This window comes from Hemicordylus capensis, chromosome 11 (assembly GCF_027244095.1).
Source record: "Hemicordylus capensis ecotype Gifberg chromosome 11, rHemCap1.1.pri, whole genome shotgun sequence".
NCBI lineage: Eukaryota > Metazoa > Chordata > Lepidosauria > Squamata > Cordylidae > Hemicordylus > Hemicordylus capensis.
In genome coordinates, this window is record NC_069667.1 from 12031589 (window position 1) to 12055199 (window position 23611).

At 47.2% G+C, this 23611-nt stretch overlaps 1 protein-coding gene across 16 annotated transcripts in view; it reads right to left on the reverse strand.

Moving 5' to 3' along the window:
• LOC128335599 (connector enhancer of kinase suppressor of ras 2-like) overlaps positions 1 to 23611 on the reverse strand; it is a 443349-nt gene that overhangs the window by 48048 nt on the left and 371690 nt on the right. For all 16 annotated transcript variants that reach the window (XM_053274147.1, XM_053274152.1, XM_053274150.1 and 13 more), the window contains one exon: positions 10694 to 10742. In XM_053274147.1, the coding sequence (XP_053130122.1) occupies positions 10694 to 10742 (49 nt within the window). The remainder of the gene's footprint in view (positions 1 to 10693; positions 10743 to 23611) is intronic.

Consider the following 23611-nt stretch of genomic DNA (forward strand, 5'->3'; position numbering starts at 1 on the left):
GCAATTCATTTCCTCCCCCTCTCTCCATACAACTGCTTTCTTCCAGAGGCCCCTCCACTATTATAGGGGCTGTTGGGGGGGGGAGCCCATTGACTGGTGGGAAGGGCAGGCAAGGAGGAGCTGCTGCGCAAGTCACAACTAGAGATAAGAAAATACAGGACCACATATAGAGATAAGGGCACAGAGTCACCACATGACATGACTCTAGACTGCCTTATATCTACATACGCACCTCATGCAGCAGTGCCTCTACCACAGAGCAGGGGCGTAGCAAGGTTGGAGGGGGCCCAGAGACAAGATTTTAAAATGGGCCCCTCGCTGATATACACACACAAACACACTTCACAATATATAGTGCACTCACACTCACATTCCCATTATGAATACGGTGAATATCCAGTTCACATTGAACCTAGTTTTTTTACTCTCTGCTCCTGCCGATCTCCAAGAGACTCAACATAATTCATAGGGGGTGCAACATGGGCGGGTGGGGAGTCATGTGAGGTGCCTCTGGGGGGCCCCTCGAGGCAGTGGGGCCCCAAGTTGACTGCCTCCCCTTGCCTAATGGTAGTTACGCCCCTGCCTCAGAGGGTCTGGCTGCTAGATTCCAGCTGGGTCCTATTAGCAGCGTTGGGTTCTGAAGAAACCACTTAGAATCATAATTCATAACTATAAGAAACTTTACTTAAAATAAGGAAAAGTTTAGCTGAGTTACATGTCTGGATGGAGAGAAAAGTCTGCTTGAATGAGTCTTTAGGGCCATCCACACAACCAGCCCTGCCAGGGTTGGTCTGGTTGTGTGGAGCGTCAGGATCGGCACGGATCCTGGCACTCTCCTGCCAGGTAGTCCAGGTTTTCTACACAGGCTAAAAGTGAGGTAGGAGGGTGTGTCCACACCCTTCTAGCCTTCTGCCCGGTTGTGTGAAAGCACAGACTGCCAGCAGACCGGTTCGGGCGACCGGCAGCCCATGATACCATAGAGGCCAGGGGAAAGAGTGTCCCAGCCTCTAGAATGGCCACATTGCACTGAGCGGCTCACAGGGTGCATTGTGGTATTCCTGGAGGCTGGGATGCTCTTTCCCCCACCTGGCCTCTTCATTGGCCCCCCACTCATGTGGGTGCATAAGTGGTGCCGCCGCTGCCGAAGAAGCCCCGGTCGTGTTGGGGGAAGGTAAGCAGAAGCCTGCCTCCCCCTCCCCCCCCACCCGCCTGCCCCAGCCTCAGTGGTTGGTTGTGTGAATGGCCTTTTTGTTTTGGTCTGTCTGCCTAGCTGACACAAAAGCAGGCATGCCGGGAACCCATTTAGAAATGAAACCCTCCACATCCCTTCACAGCTAGAGGTGAGATTAACCCTTTACTATCTGGCTGGAAATAATCCTGCCACCACTGCCGCTCTTGGGCTCAGGCCCCACTTAGCCCCCTTGGCACCGCCATTGCTTCCATGTGGCACAAGGAGCAGGCCTTAAGCAAGGCAAGTGGCCACAAGGCAGTGGCAGAGCACATGTCTTGCCTGCAGGATGTCCCAGTTGTCTGCCAAGGCATCTCAGCCGAAAAAGGTCTCAAGTGGCAGGGCAGGAAAGGTTTCTGCTAGAGATCCTGGAGGCCACAACCAGACAGAGCAGACAAAACTGGGCTGGATGGACCAGCAGCCTGAGTTGGTTCAAAGGAGGCAGCTTCCTACAAGCAAACAGAGCTTTGAACTGCGAAAGGAAACAGGAAGGGGTGTGCATGTGCAATCGCCAGCCTAATTTACAGCTCTTTCACAAACCGCAGCATGTGGCACGTCATCGGTGTCTGTGTCTGCCACGCAGGATGCTGAGATTGTGGTTTTGGTTCACACACCCTTGCAGCCAGTGGTCTGACATCACTGCTTCTTCCCCCGCTCCCACATACTGAGCAGCCTATTGCTGGATAAATTTCTATACTGAGTACTCTGATGGGTAAGGGCTAACTGTGCTATAATGCAATGTGCTGGAATTTCTCAAAGTGATTTTAAAAAAAATTTCTTTTATTTTTGGATCTTGCTCCCTGCTTCTAGCTTTGAGGAACATTTCTGTACAAAGTAGCTTCTCTCTGACCAATAGGTTGCAGTGACTTATCTGTTGAGTAGGAAGAGAGCTCTTGAGGAGAGCTTGTGGAAGCAAGCCTGAACGACCCCTTTGCTAAGCTGGGTCTGCCCTGTTTGCATTTCAATGGGAGATCTCATGTGTGAGCACTGTAAGAGATTCCCCTCAGGGGATGGGGCCACTGGAAAGAGCAGAAGGTTCTGAGTTCCTTTCCTGGCATCTCCAAGATAGGGATGAGAGAGATTCCTGCCTGCAACCCTGGAGAAGCCACTACCAGTCTGCGTAGACAATGCTGAGCTAGATGGACCAATGGTCTGACTCAGTAGAAGGCAGCGCCCTAGGTTCCTTTGCTGGGCAGTGTAGCTGGGTGCCTTTTGCGATCTGAGGCAGGATTCAGGATGCTGTTCCAGCCTGCCTCACTGTCTCCACCCTGGGCCAGAGTCCACCCTGACATTGCCCGTTTCTCCTACTCACCCCGCTTGCTATGGTACATTCTGGGTGGGGCTGGATTATGACATGATGAGGACCCAAGTGTTGTCAAGCTTAAAAGGCCCCATAGCATTATGAAATGGGCTGGAAGCCCCACCACGGTGTGCCTCTCACCCCTGCTTGCCATGCTGCTGAAGGTCACAGCACCATTTGTACAAAGAGGCGACCACTGCCTGTAACTGTGATGGTGGCCTTTGGTCTAAACAAGCAGAGGTGCACTGAGGTAATTTTGGAGCCTGGACCTAAAGGCCTTTGTAGCCCCCAACTCCTGCTGCAAGTTAAGCATCACACACACCCCCCCCACCCACACACACATGCACGTGTGCACACATACACTATTATTGACACATGGGTCTTTGAGGGCACAAACAGCAACCGAACTCACAAGAATGTAAGAATATAAAACAGGGATATTTACGTACATATGCATTACCAGAAACACTTCAACACACAACTTCACATTTTCCCACCCCACATATTTCTTTCTTCACTCCCCCGTAAAGCAGAGGACACGCAGTGTGTGCCAGTGGCATGGTGACCAAACCACCCGGGACAGACTGCAGAGGATCTGGGGGCCCCTAGGGGGTGTGGAGGCCCTGGACTTCTGCCCGGAAGTCCAGGGCTAAGAGCACCTCTCTAAACAAGGTGCTGATCTAATAAAATTTCAATTTAACATACAGTTATTTCTGCACAGATTCATAGACTCAATATGATAAATAATTGTGTAGCCATATACTTATATTTTTATCTTCTCAGAATGATGTCTGTTTTAGAGTCTCCACCCCCCCCCACCAACTTTTCTCCTTTATTTTTCAACCAATTATGTTAAAAATGAAATTTAGTCATTCTTTGGCATTCAGAGAATCCACATGATGTGAGGCCCTAAACTGCCGCTTTCTTCACTTGTGCTGAAATCTGGCCCCGCCTCTGGGCCCATTCTGCCTACCCACCCACATCGCCGCTTGCTGTCGAAGGCAGCATCCATCCAGCTTTGTGTGTCGGGCAAAGTTCATACTGCCACCCCATTCCAACACGGGCCTGCTGACTCCCCTTGCCTCTCCAGCACTGCACGTGTCCACTTCATCTCCTTCCCATATGGAACTCCCCCCCACTGGAAAAATGCAGCAGGCACAGCCTCACCCCTCTCTCTCTCTTGGGTGGCATGAAGCTTTTATCATGTTGACTTCAATAGTTGGATTGAATCATTTTTGCTGCTGTTTTGCTTATTCCAACACTCATTTTTAATTGTCCTGTTGCACCCATTGCATCATGATGAGTTTAATGGGCACGTGGGAGGAACCAGTGCTCCATAGATGTGCTGTCTGTTTTTCCTGGAAGGTCTCCAGTTGTGTTTGAAAGCGTCATGGCAACTCCTAACCACTATGGAGGTACAATTCCCAATTTCCCCTTTGGGAAGAGAAGCCCCTAATCCAGGGCCAGCCCAAGGATTGCTGGTGCCCAGGTCAAGCTGGTCTTTAGTGCCCCCCCCCACACCCCCAGTCTTCCCTCTAACAGGGATTCCTAAATGTTGTTGACTACAACTCCCAGAAACCCCAGCTGCAGTTGCTTTTTGTTGAGAATTTTGGGAATTGTAGTCAACAACACTGTCCCCACCCCCTTTGCCTGCATGAGCACTCTGAGCGGGTGGGCAGGGACGTGGGTGGGCAGGCCATGTTGACTGAGTGGTCTCATAGTCCCTGTTGTCAGAGTGGACAGGCAGTCCAGCCCCATCGCCCACCCACCTACCTAATTTTTATATTAATTATTTAATCCCCCTCTTAGATGACCCTGTTTTTCATCAGCCCAAGCTAGCAGGCAGAATGATATCTATCTTGCTGTATGCAGATGATGCAGCATTATTATCTATTACACTTGTTGGCATTCGGAGGGCTCTGAGAACTCTTGCACAACTTTGTGCTGAGGAATTTCTGGCCATTAACACTCACAAAACCAAGGTGATGGTATGTGGTAAGAGATCAAAAAAGCATTGCTGGTCCATAAATGATAATAGTGTTCAGCAAGTTAAAGTGTATACATATCTTGGCCTTGTGCTCCATGAGCGTCTCTCACAGAGACCCCACTGTGACTATTTAACCACTAAGGCTCAACATACAGTCACAGCTGTATTAAATTTTTTTTACACCAAAGGGGCCTATTCCATTCCTGCTGCTAAAATTTTGGAATACAGATTTTTTTTTGACAGGAAATCTACAGTCACTTGAACGGGTTCAAACGAGATTTCACCGAGGTATTTCTACGAGGTATTTTCCATTCGAGTTGTGTCTCAAATGTGTCACTTCATTTAGAGGCGGGCATTACCAGGACAGTAGCCCAGGCTTGGTTACATTTAATTAACTACTGGCACAAAATTAACTCTCGTGGGTTGGGCTTGGTTCCTTTGGTTTTAAAGGATGAATAGTCTATTTGGAAGAAAAATGTACAGGTTATACTGGGTAATCGTGGGTTTTCTGAGCAATTCATATGCCCTTTAGGCCCAGATTTAGTCAAAAAAAGTCTTAAAACAGAGAATTTGGGACCTGGAGCAACAAAGGGACCGGAGTAGGGTCTCTATTGGAGTTTATAATGATTACTTCTCAAGTTACCCACTTCTGGCAATGTATCTTACGTACTTGTCTGCTCTGACCCAAAGGAGAGCATTCTCCCAGGCTCGATTTAATGTCTTGCCATCTATGGTTTTGGAGGGAAGGTATAAGGGCGTCCCTTATAAGGATCGACTATGTCCCTGTGGTGCAGAAGTGGTTGAGACAACTGCACATGCGCTTTTACACTGTACCTTTTACAAAACAATCCATACTTCCTGGTTTGAACCTTATTTGTGCAAATTTTTGGGACAGTTCTATATTGAGCTCTTCCTGTCAGGTCGGCACAAGGGAATTACCTTGGCCACAGCCAGATTTTGTGCAGCTGCTATAAACATAAGAAATGTTTTAACAAATTTTAATTGATATGTTATTTATTTATTTATTTATCATATTTTTACACTGCCCAAAACTTGCGTCTCTGGGCGGTTTACAACAAGATTAAAAGTAAAAGATTAATTAAAAACAAAAACAAAAAATTTTAAAGCAAGAAATTAAAAACACATTTTAAAATTTTAAAACAATATTCTAAAAACAACATTAAAACAATCAAAACAATATCAGTTAAACGTCTGGGTGAAGAAATGCATCTTTAGATAGTTTTATGTTTTATGGGTTATTCTTTCCTTTTCCTTTTTCTTCTTCTGATAATTGTATTTTTGCTGCTTGTTGTATGTATGTTATGTTTGGTCTTTTACCGTAAGTAAATATATGTTTATATGTGTGTGTGTATATATATATATATATATATATATATATATATATATATATATATATGTATATATATGCACACACACACACACACACACACACACACACACACACCCCTGCAGCCTTCGCTGGCTGCTGGCTCCTTCTGGGCAGCCAGCCTAGCACAGTGCATTACAATGATGTAGTCGAGCAATGCAGCAGCGTAGTTATAATGTGACACAGGAGCTGCGGGTGAAGGTGGCGAGGAGAGCAGGTGGGCAGCCAAGCAGGCGACAGAGATGGCGAGAGCTCATTCAGTCACTCGCCCACTTGCGAGTGAACAGGAGAGCATGTGCACCCACAGGGCCAGGGGGCACCCACATGGGTGAAGGGGGTGGGGTACAACAGTGCACCACACAGATTGCCGCCCCAGGCGTCTGTCTGGACCCACCTAGCTAGCAGCTGAACTGGCCTTGCTTTTGGTTTGCAAGGTGGCACATAACCCAGGGACGTATCTATTAAGGGGCAATCAGGGCATGTGCCCTGGGTGCCACTTAAAGGGGGGGCCACCGAAATGGCCACCAAAAACAAAATGGCCACCATGCATGCTCAAATGGCCTCTGTGAGGCCCTAGGCCAGGCCATTGTTATTTTTAAAAAATGGCCACCGCACATGCTCAAATGGTCCCCGCAAGGCCCTAGAGGCCAGTGGGGGGAGGGGGAACCCTTGCAGACCCCCCCCCAGCTTTTAGGAAGCCCCATGAAGGGGCTACAGGTAATTTTTTTAAAAAAATAAAATAATATAATATAGGTCACTGTACACATATTCAGTTTGGCACTATGTACAGAGAATCAGGGCTTGTGAAAACTGAGCTGAAGCTTATGAGCGAGGATTGTATTCATTTGCTCTTACTTTGCTTCTTATGATAAGTGAGTTAAATGTGTTGTCTTAATAATATGGCTATTAATGGTGAGTTTGTCTTTGAATCAGTGTGAAATCCTTAATATTAAGGCCCACTGGGAGTTTCTTGCTCTCTTTCTCTCATTTTAACTGTCTTTCTGAAATACCAGAATATATTCCAAGCAGTGACACAGTTTACTCTGCATATCCTTTAATTATTTTCAGTATTGCCCTAGGTGCTATTTTCAGTTAAAATCTGGTTCTAATTATTGTCTCCTCAAGATAGGTAGGCATCCTGCCCTCCCTCAGAGAAGCATTTATAATATCTACCAGGCCTTCTACAACAACCCCCCTGCCAGATAGTATAAGCAGCCATGTTGGACAACGGTCCAGAAGAGGTGGTAGGTCACACCGTTCCAAGCAATTTGTCCACATCATCAGGAGTCACAAACTGAAACTGATCCAGCCTAACCACATAAGATGATACCTCTGCATTAGATTCTGCAATAATTGTGGGGTCTGAGTCTAAGTCAGCTCGAATATGAGCCTGAATATGTTATTTGTGAATTTTTTATCCACAAATAACTCATTAAAAACATCACAATAGGTAACTGATGGTTCCAAATTCTAATTCAAGGAAGGAGGGGCATGTACTAGCTCTCTCACAACCCTAAACAGTTCTGCTAGATGTGAGCTTGCAGAGTGATCCAATCTAATCCTATAAGAGGAGTTGCTGGATATCTCCACAATAGACTCTGCAATAACCATGGGGTCCCCAGTTGTTGCTGGACTACAACAGCCATCACCCCTAGCCCCAATGCCCAAAGGCCATCGTGGCTGGGGGTGATGGGAGTTGTAGTCCAGCAATATCTGGGGAGCCAAGGTTGAGAACCCCAGGGCTATACATTTTAAAATATCAGAGCTGCTTATGGAGCAGTATGATTCATTCTTAAATCTTCCATCAGCTTTCCAATAATCTTCCCAGTTGTTTTTACCTCCTAACAAGGTTTAGGGAACTGCAGCAGACTGCTATCAAAGTAGCCAAGCTATAACTTTTCACACACACACACACACACACACACACACACACACACACACACACCCCTTATATTATCTCTGTCTCAGGGCTGCAGCTTCATCTACCAATGACAAATTTACTCTCAGATGCAACAGATTACTCAGCCCCTGTCAGGAGTCACGGATCTCAGACTTACGGAAATGACTGTTATTGGCAGCCGCTTCCCACGCCGGCGTCTTGTTTGAAACCCTGAATGCCTACCTAATTGTGCACTTTGCTACAAAAACGTTGCTGTCGGTTACTTAGAATATAGTTTAGAATTCAAGCAATGTACTCCAAAGGCAGTGGGGACGCCAGGCCTTCTGTTCAGCTTCATTCGGCAGCTCAGCTAATTATCCCCAGTTCACTCCATGAAGAATAGCCCAGAGGAAGTGGAAATTCTTAGCAGGCTGGCAGGCGGCGACATTCGGCTCATAAACGTGCACGACTTGCCTTGCGTTGCCCATTTCTAAGAGCATCTGCATGATGATGTTTGGGGGGCAGGGGGCTGAATGGTGCCTGGGGAAATGGCAGGGAAGGGCCTCCACAAAGCATGCAAAGATGAGGGAGACAGGTTGGACCCGAGATTGTCAGAACGGATTCGATAATTTGAACAGGGCTGGGTCCACCGATTTTGGAGAGACCCCTCTCTGCCAGCCTGACTCATCCTGTCACTCAGCTTTTCTACTTTCACCCCCCCCCCCGGCTTGCAATGCATGCTTTTCAGCCAAGAGATGCCTTTTTCAGTGCAAGGAGAGGAAGGCAGAGACCGCAGGGCCATGCAGTAGCCCCTGTTTCTCTTCTCATCCGCTTTTCTGGGGACTGCTTTCTTACAGACTCAGAAGCACATCTTTGAACTAGCCCAGTTTACAGAGCTGGCTCCAGGTTGCAGGGCATCCTCAGGAAAGTAGCTTTGGGGACTTACCTGGGTAGAGGGGAGCCAGTGTGGGGAGCCAGCGTGGTGTAGTGGCTAGAGTGCTGGACTAGGGCCGGGGAGACCCGAGTTCAAATCCCCATTCAGCCATGATACTAGCTGGGTGACTCTGGGCCAGTCACTTCTCTCTCAGCCTAACCTACATCACAGGGTTGTTGTGAGGAGAAACTTAAGTATGTAGTACACCGCTCTGGGCTCCTTGGAAGAAGAGTGGGATATAAATGTAAAATAATAAAAATAATATTAACTAGTGGGCCCGAGCACAGAGCATCTGTGCCTCTAGCTGGCCTGCCGCCGCGGCCTGGCCCACTGCCGCCTGCGCTGCGGCCTGGCCTGCTGCCATTTCTCCGCGGCCGGGCCCGCCGCCTTGCCTCCACGGCCGGGCCCGCCGCCGCCACCTGGTCCACCACAGCCGGGCCCGCCGCCTTGCCTCCGCAGCCGCCCAGCCAGGCAATTCTCCTGGGTGCGCCAGGACCAATCAGGCGCCCCCGCAGCCCAGCCAATCAGCTGGGCTGCCGGGACGCATTTTTCCTGGGCACACCCAGGAGAAATATATAGATAGATAGAGGGGCAATGGAGAGGCCCAGAGCACTGAGTGACTGGTAGGGAAGTGCACAAACTGTGGTCCAAACTGTGGTTTGAGCACAGTGGGGTCCTGGAACTCCATTGCCACATGCAGCTTCCTGCTGGGACAGCGTGTGTCCTGAGAATCTCTGCGCATGTGCGGGCATCATGGGCATGCTGGCACTGCCTGGGGATTCTTGGGATGTCCAGAAAAAAGCTGCATGGGGTGGCAGAGAGCAGGCAAGAACCTGCTCTCCTCTTTCTTAAAGTTCCCGGTCCCCGCTCCTGGACTGTGCTTGAACTGTGGTTCATGCACATCCCTAGTGTTTCCAACAACCATGCAACACACCTGTTGGGACAAGTATATTGCATGGTTGAAGGGCAATGATAAGATTTGTAGTCCCACAACATCTGTGGACCCAAGTTTGAGAATCTCTGGCTCAGAGAATTCATTGCCACAGAATGTGGTGATGGCCAGGTGGCTTTTCAAAACGAATTACACAAACCCATTGCAAAACAGATCCTTCATATTGGTAAGGACGCCTCTATGCTGGGGGCACAGAGCGTGGCTATTTCCATCACGTCCTCTTTGCGAACATTTCTAAAGCATGGACTGTTGTCAGGAGAGGGCCAGGATCCAGATAAAACCAGTCGTGACTAAATCCCATTGTAATTAATGGGACTTGTTAATGAGACATAAGTCATAATTAATGGGAGATAAGCCATGTCTCAATTATATCAATGGTGTTTCGTCATGACTAAGTCTGTACTCTGCCCAGACTCTCTGGTGCAATCCAACAAATCAGTTGTTACATGAAGTGGCAAGATCCAGAGCGTAATTGTTTCAGCAATACGTTTTCCTCATCATAAATTGGAAAGTGTGCATTTCCTTGCTTGGAAACCCTGTGAGATGTGTCCATCAAGAAAAACAAAAATTGAGACATCACTGAAAATCTAGAAATTACAATGGCGTAGTTCTCACAATCAAAAAACCCAATCCTCTAGCTTGCCAGACAAGCCCAATTGGCAGGCCATGGATGCTCTTGTGGAAGACGCCGTGATAACTCAAGATCGCTTTGCCAACCCCAGCTCCAACTGACATTTAACCGACTGACATTTAACCAGGATCCGACTGACATTTAAACGACTGATATTTAACCAGGATCATTAATCATAGATTTGGCTGGTCGATCCTGGTTAAATCCCGGGTGTTTGCAGCACCAATCAGGGACTGATGGAAATGTCTGTTCTCGTGACACACACCATGAGACTGTGCATCGCTCTGCAACTGGGATTCTTCAGTAAGCTAGAGGGTTGTTTTTTTAAAAATCATGAGAACCTGCCCAATGAAAAGTTTCTGTTAGGCCACTATAGTGATTTAGCAATGATTTACCTTCCTCATGGATGAGCCTCCTGGTCGTTCAATGGCAGAACTCACATACCTGGAGAGAAATTGAGGGAGGGGGGGGAAGAGTTCATCACTTCAGACAGATACATTCCGAATGAACAATAAACACAGTTCTGTTTTCAATCCACATTTACCTGCCTGTCTTCTACGGCTTATTCGCTTAGTCTGCCTCTATGAAACACAGGCGTTATCCAGAGAGGATCAATGGACCGAAGGCAGTTCAGACTCACTCCATAAGAATCACACAAACAACAGTCCCTCCAAGTACTCCAAAGAGTGTACTTAAAGGCTTCAAGTTACTTAAAACAACCCCTGCAGTTTCAGTTTGTAAAGCAGATTTTTAAGATGTGAGAGCACAAGTCTCTCTTGGAGAAAGAAACGAGCTTTAAAAAAGGAGCAAGGAGGGATCAGGGAAATGTAACTGGTTCTTGGGAAAGCATCTGGTTTACAAATCCTCAAAGCTGATTAGTTGATCTCTATTAATGCAAGCAGAAGGGGTTGGGGGTTGGGAAGGAGCAGGTGGCAGGCATCTCCAGAGTGATCGCGAGGCACAGGGCACCGTTCCAGGGGCAAGTGTCTCCTCCCACCCTGCTCCTTTCTTGCTGCATGGGTCCACCACTCTACCATGCGTGCTGCTTCTTCTGAATGGCAGCTGAAGTAGGGCAATGTCTCAAGGGAAGTCCGGAACTGAATATGCACGGTCTGTTGCAGCTTTCTGCTCTTTATGGTCATTTGTATCCTCATCCTCCCCTATCGATCTCTCTATATAATACACTAAGGTCATATGTGGCAAACCCTGCCCACACAGTGCTTTGCCAATCGGAGGTAGCAGAGCAGAAGCACCGTGGTGATTGGGCAGTGGGGATACCATATGCAGATGAGCGGGTAGGGGGTGAGTGAGTGAGTGAGTGGAGGGGTGGCGGCGAGTGAGTGAGAGAGTGGGTGGGGAGGGGTGAGTGAGTGCGTGAGCGGTGGGAAAGGGGTGAGCGAGTGAGTGAGCGGTGGGAAAGGGGTGAGCGAGTGGGTGGGGAGGGGTGAGTGAGTGAGCAAGTGGTGGGGAGGGGTGAGTGAGTGGGCAGGGAGGGGGCGAGTGAATGAGCTTAACGTCTTCATCATAGAAGCTGCAAAGACTTTTAACAGTCTCGTATATCATGCAGGCTTTAGAAATGGCTCCATGCACCAACACTTTGTCTTGGTCCTTCAACTGCGCATTGGGCTGGGGAGAGATGCATCCAGGAAGACCATTCAACAGGTGCAGCTTCCTCAATCATTTCCTATAGATGCCCCTGATGAATTTCTGCCTGCTACAGTTCTACAAGGCACAGTGCTACCCCCAAAGGCCACCTATTTACCTGCAGTCTTAAAATAATAATCGGTTTCAGTCCTGGAAACCTCTCCTGGCTGACTCCAGGCTAAGTACTGGCAAAATGTGGGTACACTGAGTCACATTTCTAAAGCCAGCAAGCAAAGTAAGTTTGACCTTGTTAGGTGCTTGGATGGGAGACCCCCAAGAAGCCGCATGTAAGCCCTTGATTTCATTTCATTTTATTCATTCATTCCATTTGTATATTTCCACACCAACAACGGCACCCAACATGGTGCGCACAGTCAACAAAAACAACAAACTTTGTTAAAATACCATGTCAAATTAATAGCTGACCTCCAGACTAAGTTACTCATAAGTAGCCCAATGAAATTAATGGGGCAGGTTAGACATGGTTAATTTGTCCCATTAATTTCAACAGGACTATTGGTGAGCAACTTTATCTAGATGTCAGCCAACAACATGCAATCACCCCAGACTTAAAACAACCACAACAAAAACCCTCTGGGGAAAACCAGTGCATAAAGAATTAAGTAAGTAAGCAAGTAAAATAGATAATTAACTCCTCCAACCCCACCCCTACCCCAGAAATGGGGGTGTGGCCATAGCCTGGTGACAGAGCATCTGGTTTGCATGCAGAAGATCCCAGGTTCAATCCCTGGCAGCATCTCCAGGTAGGGTTGGGAGAGACTCCTGCCTGAAACCTTGGAGAGCTGCTGCCAGTCAGTGCAGAGAATGCTGAGCTAGATGGACCAAGGGTCTGACTCAGTAGATGGCAACTTCCTATGCAAAATTCCAGCCAGCCCCCACTCCCCCCCCGAGGGTGTTGGCTATTTATAGCAGAGGTCTTTTTAATATGAGCATCTTGCAGCCTGATGCCCCTCATGTAATTAAGAGTTCAGTTATAATAAATAGCTGCAAATTGGTGATCCAAGAGAAAGCTATTATTGAAGTTGAAACATCCACAGTACAGAAATAAATTACTTTTTGTGCATCCGGAGATGTACAACTCTGTAAATCCCTTTGAATAATTTGGACCACTAATGTCCATAGCATTAAATCTATCAAATAATGTAATGTAGAAATAGATGGCCTGTCTCTAAGGGCTTATCCTGAATGCAGACTTATGACGGTTTTAGACTAGTGAAGCTTTCATAGGGTCCCCCAAAGGATCCTGGGAATTGTAGTTTGGTGAGCATTGAAAATTCAGCAAGTGAGAACCTCCCACTGAATTGCAGTTCCCAGGGATCTTTAGGGAGTGAAGGACTATGAAACCAGTTGAAGGCCCAACTATACTTGATTGGGAAGATCCCCATTTAAAGTTATAGGCTTACTACTGTCACATGTAAAGATATCAATTTAAAATGTGAAAGAGACATGCAGGTGTAAGAGGGAATGCTGAACAATCTCCATCTGTGGCTTGCCTCCTTGCAGCCCTTCCCTGACCTATGCCTGGCTGGAGGAAAGTTACCTCAAGGAATGGACTGCAGAGGAACAAGCAGCAAGTGCAGGAAGGGTTCCGCACTCTCTACTAGAGATGTGCAGAACGTTCTGCGCTTGGAATGTTCCACCTCAAAACGAGCTCAGAACAGAATGCCTTTCAAAGGAAGGTCTCCATTTTGACTCAGAACATTCCAAGTGCCATTTTGGAACCCGACATGGTGCTCTTAGGGCCTCTATGCATGCAGCATGGCCATTTGTGTTGCTGCACATGTCCAGAGGCCAGAAGAGCACTATTCTTGAATTCCAAAACGGCACTTGGAACATTCCGACTCAGAATGGGATAATTCTCTCTGAACAACCAGTTCAACCGATGTTATGATGGAAGGATCCGTGAATGATCCGTGATTTTAGCTACATCTGTTCCATGCACATTCCTACTCCATACCAGATCTTCTGTACTTTAAATCACCTAATTGTGTCCTTTTGGACACAGTGTAATTTACTCTTTTTATTTTTGCACTTACCCAACACTTTTAAAATATTGGTTAAAAAGAATAATTTAAATTCTGCTACTATGACTTTTGATGTCCTTTGAAAACCCGCTCTGCTGTTTTAATGTTGATTTTGATGCATTCCGTTCAACAGCAACTGTTTTATTTTGATATTTTCCACACTATTGCAAACTGCCCTGGGATTGCACCACCAATGGGTGGCGCAAGGTACAGTGGCTAGAGCGTTAGACTAGGACCCTGTTCAGCCATGAAACTTGCTGGATGACTCTGAACCAGACACTTATCTCTCAGCCCAACCTACCTCACAGGATTGTTGTGAGGATAAACATAACCATATACACTGCTCTGAGCTCCTTAGAGGAAGAGTGGGATATAAATGTAAAAACTAACTAACTAAGCCAGCCAGCCAGCCAGCCAAGATCCCATTGCCACCCTCTTATGCCCTTTCCTAAGGGCTGCCCTGAGCACCCGCCACAGGCATACCTTAGAATCATGGAATGTTAGCATCAGAAGGGACCACGGTCTTCTAGTCCAGCTCCTCTCTCACACACGACCAGTTCCCCCTCTTCCTATCTAGGTTTTTGCTAGCAGACAACTGAAAACCAGGAGTGCTCCCAGTTCCCAAACCACCCTGAGCCATTTTTGGAAGGGCAGTATATAAATCAAAAAGGAAATGAAAGGTTGTGCCGTCAGGTCGGTGTTGACTCCTGGCAACCACAGAGCCATGTGGTTTTCTTGGTAGAATACAGGAGGGGTTTCCCATTGCCTTCTCCTGTGCAGTATGAGATGATGCCTATCAACACATTCCTATATTGCTGCTGCCCAGTACAGGAGTTTCCCATATCCTGGGAAACACACCAGCAGGGATTCGAACCAACAGCTTCCTGCTCTCTAGGCAAGTTACTTCCCCGCTGTACCATTAGGTGGTCGGTATATCAATCAAATAAATAGAACTGCTTGTATCCCATTGACAATAGTGTTAATATGTTATTGTCAATAGTAAGGACAATAGTGAAAGTTAAGCCTTACTGATTTAGCAGGCAAGAGGTTGTTTGGTGTGAAGCCGACTGGCAGGTCCCTCTTTGCCAGGTGAGAGGAAATCCAAATGTGTTTCCTTTCCTTCTTGCTGTCCTGTGTCATCAACTTCACACCATTTTGGAAGATCTCCTAAACTGCTAGACAATTCATGTCTCCCTAAAGGGCCATTTTACTCATCCAGTCCTCATTTTGTAGCTGTTAAGACAAACAACTTGGCAGAGCAAATGATGACACCAGTGGTAACCCTTAGCCCCTGCAGTTTTCTGTCCCAGAGAATGATAATATCACATGGACAGGGCAAGTGCTGAAAGAAAGCAAAGACAGGTTCCCTCTCATCTCCCTTTTCTCAGCAAGAAATTGCTCATGATGTTTCCTTCTCTGACAGAAAAATTGGAGAGGCTACAAAACTGAAAAATGATGAGGTTTTGCCAGTTCAGAAAAGGGAAGGAAGACCTAGGAATTTAAGGAGACAGGCAGCCAAGTTGCTGATTAGGCCAACTTCAGATTCTGAGGAAATCTCAACACAAGCTCAGTGGCTGAGCTTTGCATGCTGAAGGACTCAAGTTCAATCCCTGACTGCATCTCCAGGTAGGGCTGGGAGAGACTCCTGCCTGGAACCTGGGAGAGCCACAACCAGAGCAGACAAAACTGAGCTAGATGGATCAATGGTCTGATTCAGTATAAGGCAGCTTCCTATGTTCCCATAAGGCTTTTTCTGGTAACAAGTTCTCAAAAGCTGTCTGTGTCAAAAGTCATGGCAACTTGCTTATTTTTTGCCTTGGCCCTTCTGTGAATCCAAGAGAGCCGAGTGAATCCCTAATTTCATAAGCTCTTAAAAAAAAGAGGAATTAACTTCAAGAGAAGTTCATTCCAGCATGATATTAGCTTTGTTCACATGTTACATTCACCAAATCTACAATCTGTGCACTGTACAGGTAAAGACCTGCATGCATATATCATTCTCTCTCAAGAGAGAATGATACACTCTCTCAGGAGTGTAAGGAGGCTGGTGGCAGCCCATGTGTGGCCGCCTGGCCCCCTGGCCCCACCCGAGTCTGACGTCAGACGCAAGGGACCAGCTAGCCACGCCCCGCGTCTGATGCCAGACGCGGGGGATGTGGTCTCCTTCCCAAACAGGGCCATGCGGCCCCATTTGGAGCCAAAATCAGCCCGCACTGCGTTGGGCAGCATGGCCGGAGTGACTCTCCCTGCCTTAAAGGCAGAGAGAGCCATTCCGGCCACGCTGCCAATGCAGCATGGGCCAATCTCTCTCCTAAATGGGGCCGCGTGGCCCCATTTGGGAAGGAGATTGATCGGCCCGGCTGCATTGGAAGCGAGACCAGGAGCAACTCTCCCTGCCTTTAAGGCAGGGAGGGTCACTCTAGCCATGCTGCCAATGCAGCACGGGCCGATTTCGGCTCCAAATGGGGCTGCACGGCCCCGTTTAGGAGAGAGATCGGCCCATGCTGCATTGGTATTGGTATCTCTGCAATAGGTACCACGGGTCTGAACCAGATCATAACGTTAGGTATCTGATTGTCTCATCTCCTGTGGTTTGTTACAGAGCTCCGCATGCTCTGTATGTCTGGAGGCATGTTTTGCCTCCAGAGTCAACTCCACTGCTTATAAGGTTGCTAGGAATTTTGTTCAATCCTGCCAGGGAGTTTTCTCTTCTGGTCTATTTCTGTAGCCGCTGCTCTGACCCATTGGGAACTTGTCGGTTCCAATGCTGTACCTCATTTCTTATGATCAATGTATGTGTGCCCTCCTGACCGGAGAAATTCTTTGGAGGCAAAGGTTGACTTCATGTCACAAAATGGGAATGAGAAACTTAAACTTCCTAGGGTGATGACATGAATCTTTTTGGCAGTGTTTCTGTAGAGAGCGAGGCATCCTTTTCTAAAAGAGTGGGAAGAGACTAATAATCCAGAGACTACAGAACGCCTCTGAGAAGAGGTCCACACATAATGCTTTTCCTACAGGAGACCTCATCCATACAGGAAGGGTAATTTTCAAACAAATGTGTAGAATGGCTTGTGATGATGTGCATGCATCTTGGGCTGTATACATGCATCAACATGCTAGAGGCAATATGGATGTTGTAATGAGGGGCATAGTAGCACAACTCTCCTTTTTTTTGTCACATGTACACTGAGGTCTCACACAAGAGGAGGCACCTTTTAAAAGTGGTGATTCTCTTCACTGAGCAGGGGGAGAGCAACTGGCCCTATCCACCCCTAGTACAGCATCCCTCCAGTGGCTGTTGCTAGTGTCTATCTTTCACTTCTTTTTTAGATTGTGAGCCCTTTAGGGACAGGGAGCCATTTAAATTTTTTTTAATATCTATGTACTATCTTTGGAAACTTTTGTTCAAAAGTGGTATATAACAACAACAATTTATATACCGCTTTTCAACAAAGGTTTCCAAAGCGGTTTACACAGAGAAATTATAAATAAATAATATGGCTCCCTGTCCCCAAATGGCTCACAATCTAAAAAGAAACATAAGATAGACACCAGCAACAGTCACTGGAATTAGTGTGCTGGAGGTATGAATATTTGTCATATATAAATATTTGTCGTTTTTGTATTTGTACAGCCAGGTTTCGCATTTTGTTGAAAAAAGGAGGGCTGATATGGGAAAAGCACATCAGGTATACCTGAGGCTGATAGAGACTGACAGGAATGCTTCAAAATCTGCTTCATCTGGATTTTCCCCCAGGAAGGCTGAGTCCCAAATGTCCTGGGCTTGTTTCCAAAGTGGAATCAATGCATTAGGAACTCTCATTACTATTATTTTTAAAGACTCCAACATTTGTATGGAACATAGGAACACATAGGAAGCTGCCATATACTGAGTCAGACCATTGGTCTTTCTAGCTCAGTATTGTCTTCACAGACTGGCAGAGACTTCTCCAAGGTTTCAGGCAAGAATCTATCTCAGCCCTATCTTGGAGAAGTCAGAGAGGGAACTTGAAACCTTCTGCTCTCCCCAGAGCAGCTCCATTCCTTGAGGGGAATATCTTACAGTGCTTACACTTCTAGTCACCCTTTCACATGCAACGAGGGTGGACCCTGCTTAGCTAAGGGGACAAGTCATGCTTGAAACCACAAGACCAGCTCTCCTCTCTGCTGTACAGAGTTGGATGCAGCTTTCAGTTCCTTTGAGTTATATGTCACTCCATCAACACTAGGGGTGACCCTTTCCTGAAGTGAAGGGAGGCAGCCACTTGCGGCCAAGCAGAAGGTTTCAAGTTCCCTCTCTGACTTCTCCCAGATAGGGCTGAGAGAGACTCCTGCCTGCAACCTTGGAGAAGCCGCTACCAGTCTGTGAAGACAATACTGAGCTAGAAAGACCAATGGTCTGACTCAGTATATGGCAGTTTCCTAGGTTCCTAAGATGGTGTCGTCCCCCCACCCCCGCTTTTAATCAGTAAGGGAAGAATGCAAATGTCCTGATGCAACCTGATATGCAGCAATTCCAGAATTCATTTTTGAAATTCTCCTTATTAACCTAGAATTCTCTGCAGAGCAGAGGAAATCTATGGAACAGTAAAGGAATGGAGTGGAGTGGAGTGATGCACTCTTCCTTGAACATGGACAAATTCATGCTTTTGTGTGGAGGGCGGGCTACAAACTCAATTCCCTCCCCACAGGCTAGGTTCTCTGGGTACAGGTTTTTTAAAACTGTCCCTATTCTCCTCTCCCTGTCTCTCTGACAAACAAAAGTGAAAGAAAATTATATCTTGTCTTTCGTTATATTTAGAAAACAGGAAGGAGATATCCCCAAAAGAAAACGTTGCTTGCAGCTGCCAAAATATGACACACAGCTAAATTAGCAAGAACTAGATCAAACAGCATGCCAACGCATCCAGTGAATCTATCGGTGGGGGGCGGTGGGGGGGGGGGCACCACAGGTTCAAAAATGGTTTGAAGGACGACTCAGCATTTAGCGACCAGTTCTTCATGTCTGAAGTGTGGCCTCGGATGACTCTCTGATGTGTATAAGGCAACGGAGCTTCCGAACGGGATGCTGGCTGCAGAGGGGCGGCCACCTTACTGCCCACCCTATTGTGGCAGCCCCCTCTGTGCTGTGCTGCAGCACTGCAGTACTATTCAGCAGTAAACAAGAGGAGGGTACTGCAGGGATTGGGTGATGCAAGGAGCCAATAGCGTCCCATCTGAGCCGATAAAGCCGGTGACCTTGGCCTGGTTCTTCAGTCTAAGCCACTTGTTGCTCGAGTACGATTCATACTCCCTGCTGAATTACCTGCCTGCATCCCGTTCACCAGACCTCACAGTGGAGGAATGGGTGTGGTATACTTTCCTCCTCCCCTGTGGTCTCCATTGTGGATATTCATGGCACATGCAAACACAGGAAGCATGACACTGGCCCACCAGAGGCATCTGGTGGGCCACTGTGTGAAACAGGATGCTGGACTAGATAGGCCTTGGGTCAGATCCAGCAGGGCTGTTCTTATTTTCTTATGACTTTCTTGTACTGCTCCTCTTTCCTTGGCCCATTCATGTCCAAAGCTGCTCTCAACATGTACATTTCGCTGGGCATGTCTGTGGCTGGCTTTGAGGTAGAACTTCCTCTGATCCAATGGCAGACAGGACAGCTATGCCAAGGAGCAGTGAAACCACCGTGGTGATTGAGGTAGCCAGGAGGTCTCTGCTGTTCCAGCTGGATTCCTGGCGAGTGGGAGCCAAGCCAGTTGATGTGGGATCTCACAGGGGCCTAGCTGTGATTTCCCCACATGTCTGCACACAGCACTGAACATGGACTTAACCTGTGGCACATCCCAAAGGGCCACACGACCTCTGCAAGGTCTCACATATACTGCATGAAGAACAGAAGCTATTTGGGACATGGGCGAGATCCAGAAAGCTGCTGGCCTCCGACCGCAATTGGAGTGTGAAGGCACGAGGGCAGCTGCACAGATGCCAAGGTGATCTGAGATGTCTCTCTCCCTGGCCTGCATTTGGGATGCTAACAGCGTTCAATAGCAGCAGAGCTAGCCTGCTGCTGACTTGGCGGCAGTCAGCGTTCTTTCAGGGTCAGCAGCCTGAGGCGCTGGCGGAGGAAACCCAGCTGTGGCTGAGAAGCCTCTTTCTCTCCTTCCTAGTTCCTGCTGCTTTTGGACTGGAGGCTGCTGAACAGAAATGCCAGCGACAAATGTGGTACATTTCTGGGCTGGCGAAGAGGATGGATCTGCGTTGTTGAGTTGCCCCCTAGCAGGGTATGGTTTTTGGAGTAGGATTGAAAACTTGCTTTATTGTCATTTTTCTTATAGCTAAATAAAAGACACATTGGTTTTTTATTACAGATCTCTTGCCGGAAGTCTGTGATGGTTGCAGTGGGGATACTACACCAAACATAACCTCCCTGCTCAAATTATTCCAGTTGGTTGAGTTCTGGGTCTAATCTAAAGGGCCAGTTTTCACCTTCAAAGCTTCAAATGGTCTGGGCCCGGGATACCTTAAAGACCACCTACTCCCCTGTGAACTAGGAGAGTGCACAAAACCGGTTTGCCTGGTTCGGTTTGAGTCTGGATCAGACTTGTAAACAACTGGGCACATTTAGTTTTGCACACTCCTGAACCCCCGGCTCAACTTGAATTCGAGCTGGTTTGGAGTTTCTAACTTACAATTTTTTAAAAAAAGGATTCACTGCCTCCGAGGGAGGAGGGGACTGCCGTGGCTGCAGTGTGTGTGTGTCTCTCTCTAGCAGTTCCCCCTTCCCCTGCCAGCCTCTCCCAGTCTTGAAACAGCTCAGTTCGGGTGGTTTTCGGCCTGTTCTGTGCCTCTGTGTAGTGGTGGCAGCCATTTTGGAGGCCACCGCACATGCGCAATGGACACCTGTGTGACCCTGGTCATGCTGGTTCCATTGTGCATGCCAGTTGGCCTCCAAAATGGCCACCACTTACTACGGAGAGGCCCAGAACATGCCAAAAACTGCCCAAACCAGGCTGTCTTTAGACTGGTGGGAGACCGGTGGGGAGAGGGGGAATTGCTGGAGACCCTCTCCACATCCATGGCAATGCCTCCCAGAGGCAGTGAGTTTTGACTTCAAGCCAAACTGGGCCAGTACAGCTTGAGGCCATGTCAAGCCCTTGAGCTGGGCCATTTCAATGTCGAATCAGCTCAAGGATGAGCTGGTTTGCACATCCCTATTGTGAACCTACTCATCTGTTGAGCTCTTTCTTGGGGGTCTTGCCTATAAAGATGTCTTCCTAAAGCTCTGATTCAAAATGAAGACACGGGCTTCTTGAATTTGAATTGCTACCCTGTAAAAATTCACCAAACACACACACACACACACACACACACACACACACACACACCCTTTAAATAAATGTATTACACCAACAATAAGGGCAATTATATGATTAAGATGCCAGTCTTTCTTCAGTTTGTGCATTGCTAATTAGGGTAAAAATGAAAGATTAACACAAGTCGGTTCACTTCAGAACAGTTTCATTCATGGTTTCAGCTTTCGTTCTGCAGGACCACAGACAACATTTTCACAATCCAAGGCCAATATGGTTTTGTCTTTTTGCCTTTCCTAAAAGGCAATCTGCATTTCTCATTAAATAAATAAGATTAGACGTGGGAAGTTCTGAAGCAAATCAGATCCCGATGCCTCTCAAGGGCAGATTTTATTTATTTTTCTGTTTTGTTTTTTCTATCCTATTGTATTTTGTTTGGGAAACTCCTTAAAAATTCAGTTTAAATATTTTTATTCTGAAGCTAAGCAGTTATCATTGTTTTCATGTTATAGAATTACATGGCAAGCAAAAATCTGAGTTTGTTTTGTATGAAATGTATCAAGGGACCATTCTACTTGTGGTGTTTAACATGTTTAACATGTCCTCTAGACCCGATAGAGGGCAGGCAACTAGTCAGAGGGCTATAGGCCACTTCCATCCTCAGAGGCAAGATCCCTCTAAATCCCAGTTGCAGGGGAGCAACAGCAGGATAGAGAGCATGCCCTCACCTCTTGCCTGTGGGCTTCTCAGAAGCATCTGGTGGGCCACTGTGTGAAGTAGGATGCTGGACTAGATGGGTATTGGGCATGATCCAGCAGGGCTTTTCTCATGTCCCTGGCTGTGGTGTGCTTTAGTTTTCCTTAGTAAACAGTGGCCTCGTTCACACGATTATTCAAATCTATGTTTATTGTGGTTTACCAGCTGTGGTTGTGTGAACCCATACCAAGGTGGTTCATGGCCCAAGATGAATGGGAGATTCCCACCTTGGCATAGGTTCACACCATCACATTCATTTCAGTAACCCACATTAAATCTAGATTCAAACAATTATGTGAATGAGTCCAGTATCTTCAATGGGGCTACTCTGCAGATTGGGACCATGCCAGGGGGTGGGGAGCCTTTAACCCTACCCCTAGGCTTCCAATCCAGATTCCATCCCCACCACGAATCCCACTAGGAAAATGTTGCCTGGTCCACTGACAACTGTGGAAGCATTCTTCCTTGGCAAGGGACATTTGTGGGGCAAGGTGGTCTTGATTGGGACCACAGTGGGGTTATGGTTAAGGTCCCTCTGCCCATCACCTCATCCGTGGGGGGCTCAATTCTGGCTGCTACTTACAGAGGAAAAATAGAGCAGATCAGGGTCAGTGATGCATTGAACATCACCGGTCATTGGACCCTTAGCTGGTTTACAGTGTCTGAACTGGTTGTGGAAGCATTTTTGTACAGTTAGTGCCTTAACCAGAACTGAAATGGAGAGTTTTAAAAATATGGATGAACCTGAACAGGAACTAACACCAACATTTTGGACTCCCTGGCTCTGTCTTGCCTCGCCTCCCTGGTGAGGTGGTGTCAACTGGGATGGACTGCATCTTGAGAACTCTAATTTCGCCAAACTGTGGCTTTGGCCCATTGAGTGTGGGCATTGGCTTAATAGCGGGCTGCCTGTTGCAAATGCCAGGCATTGACTTGTGGGTAGGAGAAGCTTTGTGGATGAGTGACCAGCCTGCTCATGGCTTTAGGCCAATGCAGCATGGTAGAAAAAAGACAGGAGAGCTAGAATGGTATAGTGCACTTAACTGGGGAGACCTGGGTTCAAATCTTTACCCTTGCATCGATAGCCTTTCTGTACGCTGCCTTGACCTTCTCAAAGGAAGGGCAGAATGTAAATGTTGTGGGTAAAATAAAACAAAGGTGCATGCCAATTCCTGGGCCTGATTGATTGATTGATTGATTGATTAACTGCCATCAAGTCGGTGTTGGTTCTTAGGAACCACATAGATAAATTATCTCCATGATGAACTGTCTTCAACTAATAAACCAAATTTATTGGTGAAACAAAAACATGGAGATCCTCCAAATGTACATAGTCCAGCATCCTGTGGGCTCTGGGAAGCCCATAGGTAAGAGATGAGAGCATGCCCAATCCCCTACAAATGGTACTCAGGGGCATCCTACCTCTGAGGCTGGAGCTATAGTAGCCTATAGCCATGCATACTAATAGCCATGGCTAGACCTGTCCTCTACAGTGTTCCCTTTAACAGGGATTCCCAGATGTTGTTGACTACAACTCCCAGCATCCCCAGCTGCAATA